Source organism: Psittacula echo (assembly GCF_963264785.1).
Source record: "Psittacula echo genome assembly, chromosome: 12".
Classification (NCBI taxonomy): Eukaryota; Metazoa; Chordata; class Aves; order Psittaciformes; family Psittacidae; genus Psittacula; species Psittacula echo.
The window spans coordinates 6,583,226-6,596,985 of NC_137747.1; the positions used below are offsets into that span (position 1 = coordinate 6,583,226).

At 40.8% G+C, this 13,760-nt stretch overlaps 1 protein-coding gene across 6 annotated transcripts in view; it reads right to left on the reverse strand.

Moving 5' to 3' along the window:
• Nucleotides 1–13,760, reverse strand: part of PHF20 (PHD finger protein 20) — a 73,974-nt gene that overhangs the window by 36,446 nt on the left and 23,768 nt on the right. For 3 of the 6 annotated variants that reach the window (XM_080627981.1, XM_080627980.1, XM_080627976.1), the window contains exons 2-5: nucleotides 11,302–11,345; nucleotides 8,480–8,534; nucleotides 6,742–6,870; nucleotides 3,376–3,490 (exon numbers count right to left, since the gene is read on the reverse strand). In XM_080627981.1, the coding sequence (XP_080484107.1) occupies nucleotides 3,376–3,458 (83 nt within the window). In that variant the 5' untranslated portion in view covers nucleotides 3,459–3,490; nucleotides 6,742–6,870; nucleotides 8,480–8,534; nucleotides 11,302–11,345. Of the gene's footprint in view, nucleotides 1–3,375; nucleotides 3,491–6,741; nucleotides 6,871–8,479; nucleotides 8,535–10,115; nucleotides 10,220–11,301; nucleotides 11,350–12,376; nucleotides 12,467–13,760 lie in introns of those variants that run through there. The other 3 variants (XM_080627977.1, XM_080627978.1, XM_080627979.1) reach the window with 3 other exon arrangements.

Sequence of the window (13,760 nt, forward strand, 5' to 3'; positions counted from 1 at the left end):
AAAGGATAGCACAAGTAGTAGTAGAAAGAAATGGCATCTCAACAGGATCAAGCCTGATGCTAAAAATAAAACCCAGACATGTTGGAATTAAGATTTAAGGCAACACAGACTATCATTCTACAATTCTCCAAGGACGAAAAGCCACCTAAAACTGCAATTCTTCAGCCAATCTGGTATGTCCAGTCAGGATGTGTCCAAACAGACTACAAACAGGCCACACCAGAGACTAATGCCTGGCTTAACACTCGCTGCCACATGCCTCAAGCTATGCCATTAGTTCATCCCAATATATCATTAAAACACATGAAGCAAAGCCTGTGGAAGAGAGGAAGACAACAGGGCAGAGACATCTCTAACTGGTTACCAGCTTCCTAGGAATAAAACAACTTCCTTTGTGTGACAGTCAACATATTTCATATTTAGGTAACCCCAGGGACTACCCTGCACAGGTTCACAAAGGGGGAACAGTCATAGTCTTTCTACATATAACATAGTTCTATTATAGTATATTCTTAGATATCTCAGTAACTGCCTATCACTAAGTAGTGATAATGAACAAAAATCAGTATTCAGTGCAGTACAAAGTCCTGCACAAACAATTAAACCCATGTGACTGACAAGACAAACCTTGTAGCACAGTACTCCAACATACTAATCTTCTTCTCAAGACTCAAGAGCCTCAACCAGAATCAGAAGTCTCTTAAAATCCATTTTAGTCACACAGAGTGAACTTGAAGAGGTGTCATTACAACAGGTAACATAACAAGTGCCATCATCTACTGCAGGCATCCAGTGCAGTCACTCTCTTTTCAGTAAGAGAGGATGGCTGCAGTTAGTCAGCACTGAGGAGTTCAAACGATCCAACGCAAAATCCAACTCAATTCAAGCACGACAGCATGCGCACGTACATCATCACAGCTAGATCTCTAGGATCTCTCCATTTAGGACTGCACCACAAGAGCAGTCGCACAGCTCCATCCTCTGAACTCCACCGCTATGCACCAAACAGACCTTTCCGCGTGCACAGAGTCACTGCCTGATGGCCAGAGATCTCCTTCAGCACCCCAAGGTCAACAGACATCATCACAAGGCTTCATGGCAGCTTTGCTGCATCAACCAAGTCCTGAGAACTAAGCCAAGCACTGAAAGTACTCAGTGTACTCACTGGAGTTTGAGTCCAAGAGGTGACAAACAACTGCACCAGGAACTGAAGCACACTTCCAGAACATTATGATTCCAGAGTAAACACAAATCAGTAGGAGCTCTAAAGATACAAAATTCACTCATCACTTTGGCAAGGAGAAGACTGCATTGACTACTCTGCTGGCATACACTTTTCTTTTTCCTCTTCAGCAGGGTTGGCATCACAACCAAACACCCTGAAAGTCCTGAACTAGCATTTCAGGGTGCAAGCCACTGCTATGAAAGGCAGGCAAATGGGGCTTCGAGATTAAATACTTCCCAAAGCACTACTGCCATCTGAGAAGAGAAGCAGTACTGAGCACAGAAATTAAAGCCAGCCCCTCAAGCAAACAAGAAACTTCTGCCTTTGTTTAAGAGCCAACATCACAACAGACGTACACCTAAGAAAAGCTTGGACCTCTGAAGGTCTAGCACCAGAAAAAGCAAGTTCCAGCAAACGAAGTCTTGTATCCATGTAAAAGGAGCACACTGGTGCCAGAGTGGTCCTGTTCATATAGCAGCAGGTGAAAGGAGCAGGGGAAATAAACAAGTCACCTGTACTCTACAAATCCACACCTGGGGAGGTGTCAGCCTATCAACACTGATATTGCTAAGAGAAAACAGACCCCCCCCAGCTCTTAACAACATTGGTTCACAAACCCTGAAAGCACACACACACAGACAACCAGCCAAGCAAACACAGACTTTCTGAACCAGTATTCAAAAGCCTGGCATGCAAAAGAAAGCTTTCAGAATGGGAGAGTTAATAACTAAGATGTGAGATCAAGGAGTTACAACACACTGAACATAAGACAGGTAATTTAAGTCCAAGTGTTTTCAAAAACCAAACAACACAGGTTGGTTTTGGACATGCAGCATATCCAAAATTCAAGTTGAAGCCAAGGAATACACAGAAAATATAGCAGGTGCTGAATCTACCAAAGTTTTCCCATCTAAGAGCCATATGCCCATATTTTGAGATAATGCTGTTACCCAAAAATGTCAGAAGGATGATCATCATGGACACAAGTTATTAGGCTTACTCAAACACAATCTATGCTGAACTGCATCTTAATAAGCCTGCACCACAGACAGGCCAAGAAAACTCATTTTTGTAGGCATGACAATTTCTTCTGCTGTACAAACAAAGCTCAAGAATACAAAGATACATGCAGATTCAGACTGAAGCTCTACCTAAGGTTGGTTACGCAGGAAGGCCAACATAACATGCAAGCATGAGTTAATGCTGTACTTCACATTCTTTCCAAAAGAGCTGCTTACTTATTTTCACAATTCCAACCCCCTGTATCTGGAAAGGGGACAAATACTCTGCATTCAATTAAGATGCTTTGGAACAAGCACCCTACGTCTAAGACAGTGCTCCATCCTTCTGGAATGTCCAAATGGTTTTCAACACCGATTTCTGTACACTTAACCCACCAGCAGGTTCCAGAGCCTGAAGTACAATCAAGTCTAACCCATGGTGGTAGGCTCTTTAAAATTCCTGTATTTAAGAAGTCTTTGAATCCAGCAATTTTCGCTGTATGCTTCATTCCTTGTGCATTATTCAATGCTAACTTTTGAGCTAATTTCCTACAATGATCAGCTAGAAGGCTCAAAGCTAGCTCAAGTAGCTTTTAGGCCCTTTTTCCCTTCCTACTCTTCCTCACAACTGGAGTCTCCAAGACAGGCTCCAGAACAGACTTCTCAGTGTGGAATATGTTGCCCTATCCAATTCTCTACTCTAACTCTGACCACCCTCAAATGAGCAAAGGCCATAACAATTTCAAGCTGACTTCAAACCTCCGAGTTCACAACACCAATAGGGAAGGAAGTAGCGAGGAACTACCCTGGGCATTCCGTACAGCAAAGGATTTCTCTCTCCATGTCTGCTTTGCAATCTGCGCGTAGCACAGAACTTAGTGTGAATTCACAGGTAGCAAAGTGAAGTCCCATTAGATTTATGAGTAGTCCTATTTCCCAAACAGACACAGCACCAGTACACTTCTTTTTAAGGACTAGCACAACACATCACCATCTAGTGCCCATTACAATCACTGGTATATAAACGTTTATCAATTAACTACTTTCCTACAAACCAATGACCAGGACTCTAAATATTGTACCAATACAAAATGTTTAAGATATTAAAGACTTAGAGTTAATATAATATGAATGGTTTTAAAAAAATACCAGTTTTTTAATCTGTCACGGGCTTCCAACTGGGCTCCCACCTCAAAGTTGATCCCTCTTCTATTCGGAGGATGTTTTGTCATTTTGTAATATCAACACTGCTGATTTTATTCCCCTGAAAAATGCAATTAAATATCAATCACTAATCAAGACATACACAAAATAAGCTTAAGCACCATAATCCCCCAAAAGCTAGATGTTACGGGACCTCTGTATTTGCAATTTGCAGGAAGTAATGGGGACAATTATCTCTAACCACGGTTCCCAAGTGACAGTGTGCAGAACCATTCCAAAAATGCATTCCAAATGGGAGCTACTGGACCATGAAAGATTGAAGCTCAACCTTTGTCCATCGGTCCAAGTTCCAGGTCAATTAAGAACTCTGCAACCCAATGTTTATTCACAGCTGAGATGGAAGTTTCACAATATCCTCTCCCCCCTCCCGGGTTTGATGAAAACAAGGAATCCCATAAACAGGAAGTGGGCAAAAACAAACAAAAGAACAAGCTTTCACAGCTACCATGATAGTGAAACACTCCAGCACACTATGTCGCCTCATCACTACAAATGCAATAGAGTTCAAAGATGCCAGAAATACGTAGTTTGACCAGTTTTAGAAGGCTGTCTATGCTGCCTGCGTATCTGCATTGCTTTCTTCCCTCTTCTTCATTTTAACCAGAAAATACTCTTCATTAAGACATGTTTTCAACAGATAATACAGAAGGTTTAAGAAATCTTGTCAAAGTAGTTTCTCTCAAGGTATATTTACTGGAAAGCTTGATGAAGAGCTATTTTCCCCAAATTTTTGTCAGTCACTTCCCACAGCTGTAAGATACAAAACCCATTCCTGTAGTCTTCAAGCTCACAAGATCCAAAAATATGAATTGCTTTATTCTATACTGTCCTCTCTACAATAAGACTGTGTCTTGATGATTCAGTAAAAGACACATAACATGGACACAAGTTAAATTAAAAACCCTTCTAGTCTTACACTACAAGAATACAGACATGCACTGGCAACAGAAATAAGCAGCAGCAATTTGGTTTACACAATGCATAAACAGCAATGATACCAACTGAGCTGCATCTCCAAAAGGACTGACATTATTTTATGAAGAACTACTCTCAAGTTCAAATGTGGTTCAGAAATGAAAAGATCTTTAAGAAAGTCATAAAGCTTCTATCACAGGATAAAGCTACTCCATCAACACACTCTTTACACCATGCCATTTGCCAAGTCTGGCCATGGAGGCACCCTTGACACAGCAGTACTCAGCAAGCCCTGCATAGCAGGCTTTTTGTTTCGCAGCTAAAATCAGGAACAGCTTCCACAGGCAGATACATACTTGGTAGAACATTACATGAGAAATTACTCAATAGAGTACCTCAACAATTTAACCCGAAACACACAGCTGTAGAGGAAGACTGAAATCATGTATGACATGAGCTTCACAGGGAGCTACCACACAGCTCTTCACAAACAAGGCTAAGAGGCAACGCTAAAGCCCATCCACATTTCACCAGCGTGACCTTGACCACGCAGAGAACTTCGTTTCTCAGAAAGACAGCACTAACACAGGGACTTGCCTCCGCTTCAAGAGTTTTGGTCTCTGTCCTCCCCTGCAAGGACTACTTAAAAACCTCAAACTACATCAAAATTCATCATTAACGAACAACCCCAGACTAAAGACACAGCTGTAACTATGACTTGGAAATAAGAACACTTCACCCAAACATCTCTTCTAAGATTTTCTTCAGCAGAAAATGAATTTGTACTAACTCGGTAACCAAACCGAGAGAGAAGCAGCCTTTTCACTTCAGTAACTCCGGGAATCCATTATTCTCAAGTGCTCAAGACCACAATTAAAACAAGGGATAGATACCAGGTCTATTCCCAAAGCTGTATGGCTTTTCTCCAAAGCTTGTATGAGGATTAGACCTGTTTCAGGAACAGGCAATCCATGATTTAAACAAGTTACTATTTCCAACAGAAAATATTCCTACATCACTGAAAGTACACATCTGTCATTTAAAACGGAGAGCCTTTTCTTCTCCATCCCAGAAGTCACCAGGTAATTTAGCTTTTAAAGATTATCCAACTATTCAGATACTTAAAAGGTACCAATTAGGAAGGCACATTTCTATCAGGGCAATGCAAATGGGAACACAGTTACATTAGCATTGATCCCTTAAGGGATCATTATTTTCATCCTAAAATACACTTTCTGCTCTGCTAACAGTGCAGGTTCTGTATACCTGCAGCCATTTTTATTCTCTTCTGTTTTAAGCTCTGTCAGTGCTGAGCCCCAAGTCTGGCACATCACTAGTGCCCAACAGGAGAGGGTTCCCCTGGAAACTGGAGAAGTCTTTCACTTTATCATACAGAGCAAAAACCAAGCAGTTATGGCAAACTTTCACTAATAACAGCCTCTACTGTTTTCTCTCCAGAAACAGTAGAACCATTGCAGCCTTCTTCAAACATTACCTACCTTTGCAAACACCATTTTCCAAATCACTTGTAGGTATGGTTAAACACCTATGTACTATCAAACCAAAACGCTCACCTTCAAATTCAGTCCTGCTTCCAAACTTCATACTATCTCAGTTCAATACTGCATAGGCAGCTCAGAAGAATGACAAATACAATCCCACAATTCAGCCTCTTAACAACTTCATTCTTCAGTGTATCTGTGCAAAACTCACAGATTCCCCCTCATCAGAGCACAACAGAGAAAGAGGAACTCCATGAAAAAACACAGTTATTTGACTTGAGAAAGGAGCATGGTAAACTTTGACATAAATATAAGCTTTCAGTGTAAAGTAGTATTAAGTTTTATTCGGGATGGTGAGCTTACTGTCCAATGCCTCTTGGGGATTCTACATCACTAGTGATTCAGTAGGACTGCATGGTAGGACAGGTAGCGGGTTAATAACAAGCACTGGCAAAACCAGGGTATAAAAGCAACTAGCAAGAGATTGCCTTGTGCTCACTGGAGATGCAGCACAGGTTTAACTGCACTTCGATACTGAAGGCAGCCCCAAGATTTTATTTGCAGCTTCTATACAAGCAGCAAGGCACAAGCTTGTTTTGTTTCCTTCATGTATAAGCAGCTTCGATGCCGTAACAGGTTTACAGTCAATTCCACAACACCTAAACTGACTCTACGGTTCACTCCAGCACCAGACAGCATTTCAACCGCTAGCATATCTACATGCCCACTTTGAAACTGCCAGTGACTAAATCCAGTCACATTTTCCACATTAGGTTTTTATTGTTCTGCAATAGTTAGTTTTGATCTTTTACCATCTGCATACATGACACCAAGCCTTACATCTTCATCAGTGGTAAAACAATGAAAGCCTCACCCAGTTCACCCCCTACAACATGCACGCCCCCATCAGGGATGGTCAATCCAGAGAAGTCCATGGTCCCCACCACAATCGGAAGACCTTGCAAGTGGATGACCACAGCCATGCTGTGCTGAAGCCACACACCTGCAGATAAGAAAAGGTAATGGCTATATCAGACTACAAAACAGCATTTACAGACACCATTTACATTATACGGCCCTAACGGCACCTTATGAACACTAAGTACCAGTCTCACAAACATTTGAAGACCACTTTTAAAACTTGTGATCAGCTTCCCAAGTCAGTGCCAAAACCAACAGACTTCTATTGCCTGCAGACAATCAAAATTGGCCTACCAGGTTTTGCCTACAGCAGCACTGTAACCATGAAGTATGCCTCACTGTATTCTACCCTCATATAAAGCCAGAAATAAACCCTCACCCTGTTAAAGCGCTAACTCAGACAGTTTCTGTACCAGCTGTTTATCTAAGGATCCCTATGCTCCTGCCTCACGTTTTGTTTATGCATACTACTTCATAGTAAGATTAATAAGTTTCAGGACACAATCCTAAGTTTCAGATGTCCTTAGTACAGGTATTTCACAACATAATGCCTCAGATTTTCAGTCAAGCTGGGTTTTTTTTAATGCAACAGGAGCAGAAATGGGAGAGATCTGAACTGGATGTGAAGGCACTGCAACAAATTCCAAGGAATACTGCATCACCTCCCTTTTTCTATCCAAAAGGCATTTCAAACAAGACACTGGACTTCATGCAGTTCTTATCTGCACTATGTATGATCCTCAATTAGATCCTAACCAGAGCTCACCTCCTGCTTTAAAAGTTTCCCAGATTCAATCAACAACTACACAGGCAAATTCTTTGACTGAGCAACACAACTCTGAAATTGGATCCTAAACTGATACTGAAAATTTCCACGAGAAGAACACTGCACAGATAATTCCTCAACACTAAAACATTCCCTCAAAGCACAAGATACAGTATTTTATCTCAGACTCCCGATTTTCCTTTATAGTAGACTAACAAAACCAACACCAATAAAAAAATATCCGCATTTACTCTCTTCTTCAGGCAAGACTTAAAATACTCTGTGACAAAACAAAAAGGGGTCAGCACATAAAAGTTACCCTCCCCAAAGCAAGATCCTCACACCCTGTCTAAGATCACAAGACAGTGAGAATGTCATTTCTATCCTCCCAACAATAACTGTGCTGTCAATTCAAACTGGTGGCGAGACTGGCACAGACCAACGAAATTATGAACATGGGCAATTGAACAGAAAAACTATTTTTCTATATTAAAACCTATTTGAATTACCAAGTGCAATTAAAGAAATACTCATGGCTGAAAAGAACTCTTTTTAATCATGTGATCATCTCTCATTTAGCTGTTCTGGTTTCTCCTCCTTCCCCCTGTCACACATTAAAAGACAAACACTCCTGAACACTGAAGAGGCAAAAAGATTTGGGAAAAGTGTTTAAGTCACAGGAAATAAAGCAGGTTTTTCCTAAATAAAACCACATTCAAGAAAGTCTACTTGAACAAAACTGCCATTTTTTCCACCAACTGAAAATGTGCAGTCTTTGTTTCAAGAATATAAGGATTTAATTTAGAGAAATGCTATCCACAGTGGCTCTGCAAGAATTAAGAAAAACCTGAACTTTAAAGCAAAACTTAAAAAGCTTAAAGAAAAGCTATAATTAACAAGAACAAGGATCCATGCTTATACTCACCAAGAAGAAACTCGTTGCTTATCTGGCTGCAAGCATTCCAAACACTGTTGTACGACTATAGGGAAGGAAAAACAAAAGTCATGTGAATTCCAAAACTAAAAGTAGTTTAGAGTTCAAAAAAAGTATCTTCTCTACAGCAAACGATACCAAATCATACAGTAACACTTCTGGAACACCCATTTAATCTGAAAGTATTTCAGTACACAGGGTCAGCAGGCTGCCGTGAGCCAAATTAGAAACTTCAAGAGATCCTTGAAGACACTCCATCCACATACCCACATCAAATTTCTCCAACACTTATGCTTTGCCAAACAGAAGCCAAGTAACTTTATCATTACTCTTACTTTGATGCAGCAGGTATTTCAGAATCACCCCATTAACTAAGCTAGTGGGCAGTGTAACTACCAAACCTCATATAAGCAAGTAACTCAAAATTCAAGGTACTGCCTGCAAATATCTAAAGAATAGATCACTGACATGCTAAATGCACCTTATGCTGCACTTCAAGGAAATAACAGTTTTATTTGGTGATTCTAGTTGCAATGCCAGGCTAAAGATGCAGCACAGATGACCATCATGAGCTCATCATCACCACCCCTTTATCTCTTTTGCCTTTTTTCTTCCTTTCCCTTCCTCTGCTACAATTGCAGAAATTCTTATCTGCTCTCCCCATTTCTTTATTTAACCACTATAAGGCAGATAACACTTTTAAGTAAATTTTCTGAAACCTTCAAAGATAGCTAAATGCAATCAATCTACCTCAAATCTAATGCCTTCTTTTCCTTTCAGTTTTACGAGAGCTACCACTGAGAAACCCTGACAAACACCACTGCAATTATACTCCCATCTTCCAAACAATCTTTAACTCTGAGGACAGCAGCTAAAAAAAGAGAAAGCCTCAATTCTGAAATACCAAGTACGAGAAGGAGCCTGCAAACAAAACTGAAACTGCCAAATCCGAGTGGAAGGGTCAGAACATCCAAGTGTTCTAGATTTGGAAGTACATCAAAATGCTTTTGCCAAACAACTACAGCAGGCTGGGATTCATACCACTGATTCACTTCTGATGTAACACACAATTCCTGCTCATACCAGTGGATTTCTGATGCAATACCATGATGGTTACTGAACTTTAACAAGTCATCTTCCAGTACTTACAAGTTATTTATAAAATAGAAAACAACCAACCAATACCTGAGGTGAGATACAAGCCTTCAACAAGATTAAATCACAGGGATACCCTGATTCCACAAGCCTGGGTTTTCAAGACAGATTGCAGTAAGACCGATGCTTTCTGAATATTTAGAAATAGCTTTTAAACTAGTCAGAGACACATTAAAAAAAACCCTTCTTGCATTCAGAAATAATTCCACCACCACAAAACAGCAGCATAACAAATGGGGGGGGATCACATTAAACACTTCTCTCACTGAAAAAGCTTCTAGCAACTCATCTCTGGTTTTAGATCGTCTTAGTTAAGAAAGAATGTATTTAGTGTGAAGGATATTTTAAGGTGCAAATTAACATATCAGACAGCAAGAGTTTACACGTTTAACAACTAAAAAGACCTGCAGAGAGCTCAAGCAAGCTGCATTGTTTCTCATGGAAGCACAATCTCCAGATAATGAGAGTTCACCTCATCAATCCATGCGTGTCTAGTCACGTGAGCAAACACGAGCCAAGATGACCAAACACAGCCCTCTCCTGTCAGTGAGGACATCCTCAGTTGGATAAACCACATTCGTCACATGGCAGAGGGATCTGTGTTCTGGTCATACAAGAAATAACAGTTTCTTCATCCACATTCATGTTAAGACACGCAGGGCTTCTCCAGACTGCAGGAGTGGCAGAAGCAAGCTACAGCCATTTGTATTATTCCAAGAAGTCTGATTTAGCCCACAGATTAGGCACACCAATGCAATTTCTCCTGCTTTTCTACTGAAATGAAGCTGTATACAGCTACTTCATGGCTCTGAATGCACCAAGTGTAACTGTCCTTCAGAAGGCACTTTTGCCCTGCTAATCAGGTAGCCAGGGGCTTAGAACGCCTTTATCAAATCAAAACGGAATCAGAAGAGTGGACTGATTCTCTTTGCCATTCTACACTTGCTCAGAAGCAAAACCAACAAAAAAAACCCGCAGAACTCCTTGCACAAACTTACAGTGAGACTGTATTTAAATATTTGGCTTAGGCTGGTGCTGCAGCAGCCTAAGGCTGAACCTATTACACACCCTGGTCCAGGTGCTAACTGTCAGAGAGTGGCCTTGCATGACAGATGAGGAAAGGAACCACATGTGTCAATCTCAGTATTTTGCAAAGACAACCAGTTTCTTCTTAAAAGAACATACCCTTAAGAAATGGGTAGGTACCAAGAACTTGATTTGCCTGCTCATTGTCTGCTTGGCTACAACATTTAGATTACTGAGCCTAATACTGTTCTGCACTCAATGCAAATGTTTCAAAGTCAGTACAAATATCTGTGTATTAAGTAGGTCTGAAGTATTACCGCCTACATCCCTACTGCAAGTAATACCTTGGTATTCTAGAGAAATCCACATTTCAGATAGGAATTTAATACTTCAGGCTGCATGCTGGTCAGTAAGCTGACCAATTCATTCCTCAGTTTTGATGAGATGTCCCGCCCCTCGCTTTGAGGTTGCTCTGGTTGTTCCAGCAGCACACTATACACTTACAGCAGCCTGCTGAACCTAAGGTTTTTCATATCAGCTGGTATCAACATGTATTTTAGCTATGAGAAGAAAAGATTCTGACCAAAACCCGGAGCCAATAGGAAAGCACAAAAATAATCTGATAACGGTACCTGCAGCAGTAACTGGACCTGGGCTTCTGACTCTTAGAAGAAATCTACCTGTAAAATCCATAAAAAGAAAGTTTGAGAAATATTTTTCACAGATATCACCTGCCATACTGGCCACTGAAACCCCCCCAGGGCATCACTTGCAGTCAGTCAGTATATAGTGTTCTGACACACGTGGCATTCTCAGTTTCATTACTCAGTTCCCTCCTGACTGGACAGGGTCAGGTCTATCTTACTTGCTGATAAAGAAGAGGACACTTTAATGTCAAATCAAGGGAAATCTTGCAAGTTACGCTGCCATGAGCTTTGATTTGGTCTTCATTTAAGACAGCTCATTAAGCAGACAAATCATCTGTGTCTGTGCCACACTGAGAAGGATGAAACTCCCCTGTTTCATTACAAGAAGAAATAGGTGCACTTCAAGGCTGCTTGCTAAGGATGCTCAGTTCTACAACCGGAGGACTAGAGGTGTTCAAGACAGATTCCTGACGTGAGCGCTCTGTGGAACAAGAGGATGCTCTCCATTTCCTTGGCAAGCAAGTGCCGAGTATAAGCAGAAGAAAGAGAAGTCCGTTTCAAAACTAGGATTTTAACATCAGCAACAAGATCAGGAAAGCCCTTTGGTACTAACTTCACACTGAACAAACAAACCCCACACTAACAGATGTTAAAATGCATGTAGCTGTGTTATAAGAACTAAAGACACAGATGGAGACAGTTATACCTCTTTTTAACCAGTTTCATAAACCCACCTGAAATAGAGTTCTTAAAACAAGGCAGACTGCAGCTGGCTATTCTGAAACAAGGCTGGCTGGCTGAAAGTGCTCAAGCCCAGTAAAACCACATAAACGCAGGGCAACAAACATCAAGCCTCAAAGAGTATTTATATTCCAGCATGTGTTATTTACTGCCACACACATCTGCAGTCAGTCAGCACAGATACAACAGCCACCCACATGTGCATGATCTTGCATCCACAAAATAAAGAGCCACCAGTTCCAAAAGGTTTTTTGGAATATATAGGTGATGTAGCCATTGGCATTTTGACAGCAAGGACAAACCAAGAGCTATTTCTTACCTGAAACAAGTCTTTTCCTACAGGAAGCACGAGTCAAAATAAGCCTGTAGGCAAGCAAAGAACAGAAGTACAAAGATGATAAGGAATAAACTGAAACAAAAAAGAAGTAGACTCATTCAGCTGTTGAATGAACTATTACAAACACTGCATAAGACTTGTCAATATGATGCACCATTAAGCCCAAAGTATACGCAACTTCTCTCTGTTGTTTAACTTAAACCACTGCACCCACACAATTAGGCAACCATCAAGAACACAGTTTAAATACTGATGACAACCACTTGTGGGGCTGAACAATAAATCCTCCCCCTGCCTCATGTACACTCTTTAGCTCAGCTCACAATACTTGCACAAGTGCTCACATGTGCGCAGGGCAGTGCCATATGGGCAGAAATGAGGAGACAAGTGACAGGACAGCTTGCCTACAGCAACAGCTCCTGTCAAGGTCTGACAAATCACAGCTACACACAATACATAGGTTCTGGAATATGTGGTTACAGAGAATTTATTATCCCCGACAATTAAATCAGGGATCGCACCCTCCTTTCCTGACCAAGGGGGAGAATTCAGGTCAATATCACTGCATAGGTTATCCAGGAATTACAAGAGCAAAAGAAAGTGCTTCAGAGAACTTATCCAATTAAAGGTAAGAATTAATTACACGCTTCTTACATTTCAGTCAAGGCAGCACTGTTATGAGCAATTACTATTCCTGCCTCATTTCAAGCTTGACCTTAATGAATTACTCTGGATTACAAGCAAGCAGATTTTACTCTCAGGCTGCTCAAGTCAAATTTTACTTCCATTCAGGAGACACCAGCAAACTTATCAGCAAGAATAAACTGAGCTCTTCCAAGGCTGACTCAGGTCAGTAACAAGTGAATCACCTTCAATTCCAGAACTACTGAAAAAGTTACACAAAAATGAAAGAGAAAATTATACTACAAATAATTCTTGTTGCAAGTCTTCTCACGTGGCTTGCTTTGGAAAATGGTCCTGTGAAAGGATCCTTGCTCAATTATAGAAGCATAAATGAACCCAAGCCCAAAGCACTTCTGTTATAGAGACGCTCAATTACAAGTCTCTGTACAGACAGCTAACAAAAGGTTACTTTAAGCCACTAGCACTGCTTTTAACAGTTGGGTTTATTCTCCTACAGCATAAACCACCAAATTCTGTACACAGAAACAAGATATTTATTTTATCCAGCCTGGACTCATCAACACTCAAATATCCTTTCTATTTTCAAGCGTTCCAGCTAGAAACAATAGTCTGGGATCACAGAAACATCTCTGATACCAGCAGGACCGCCAATAAGTAAAGAAGATACAACCATTTCCCAAAACTGTACTGACGACCTGCTTTGACTAACCTAGCCCTGCTA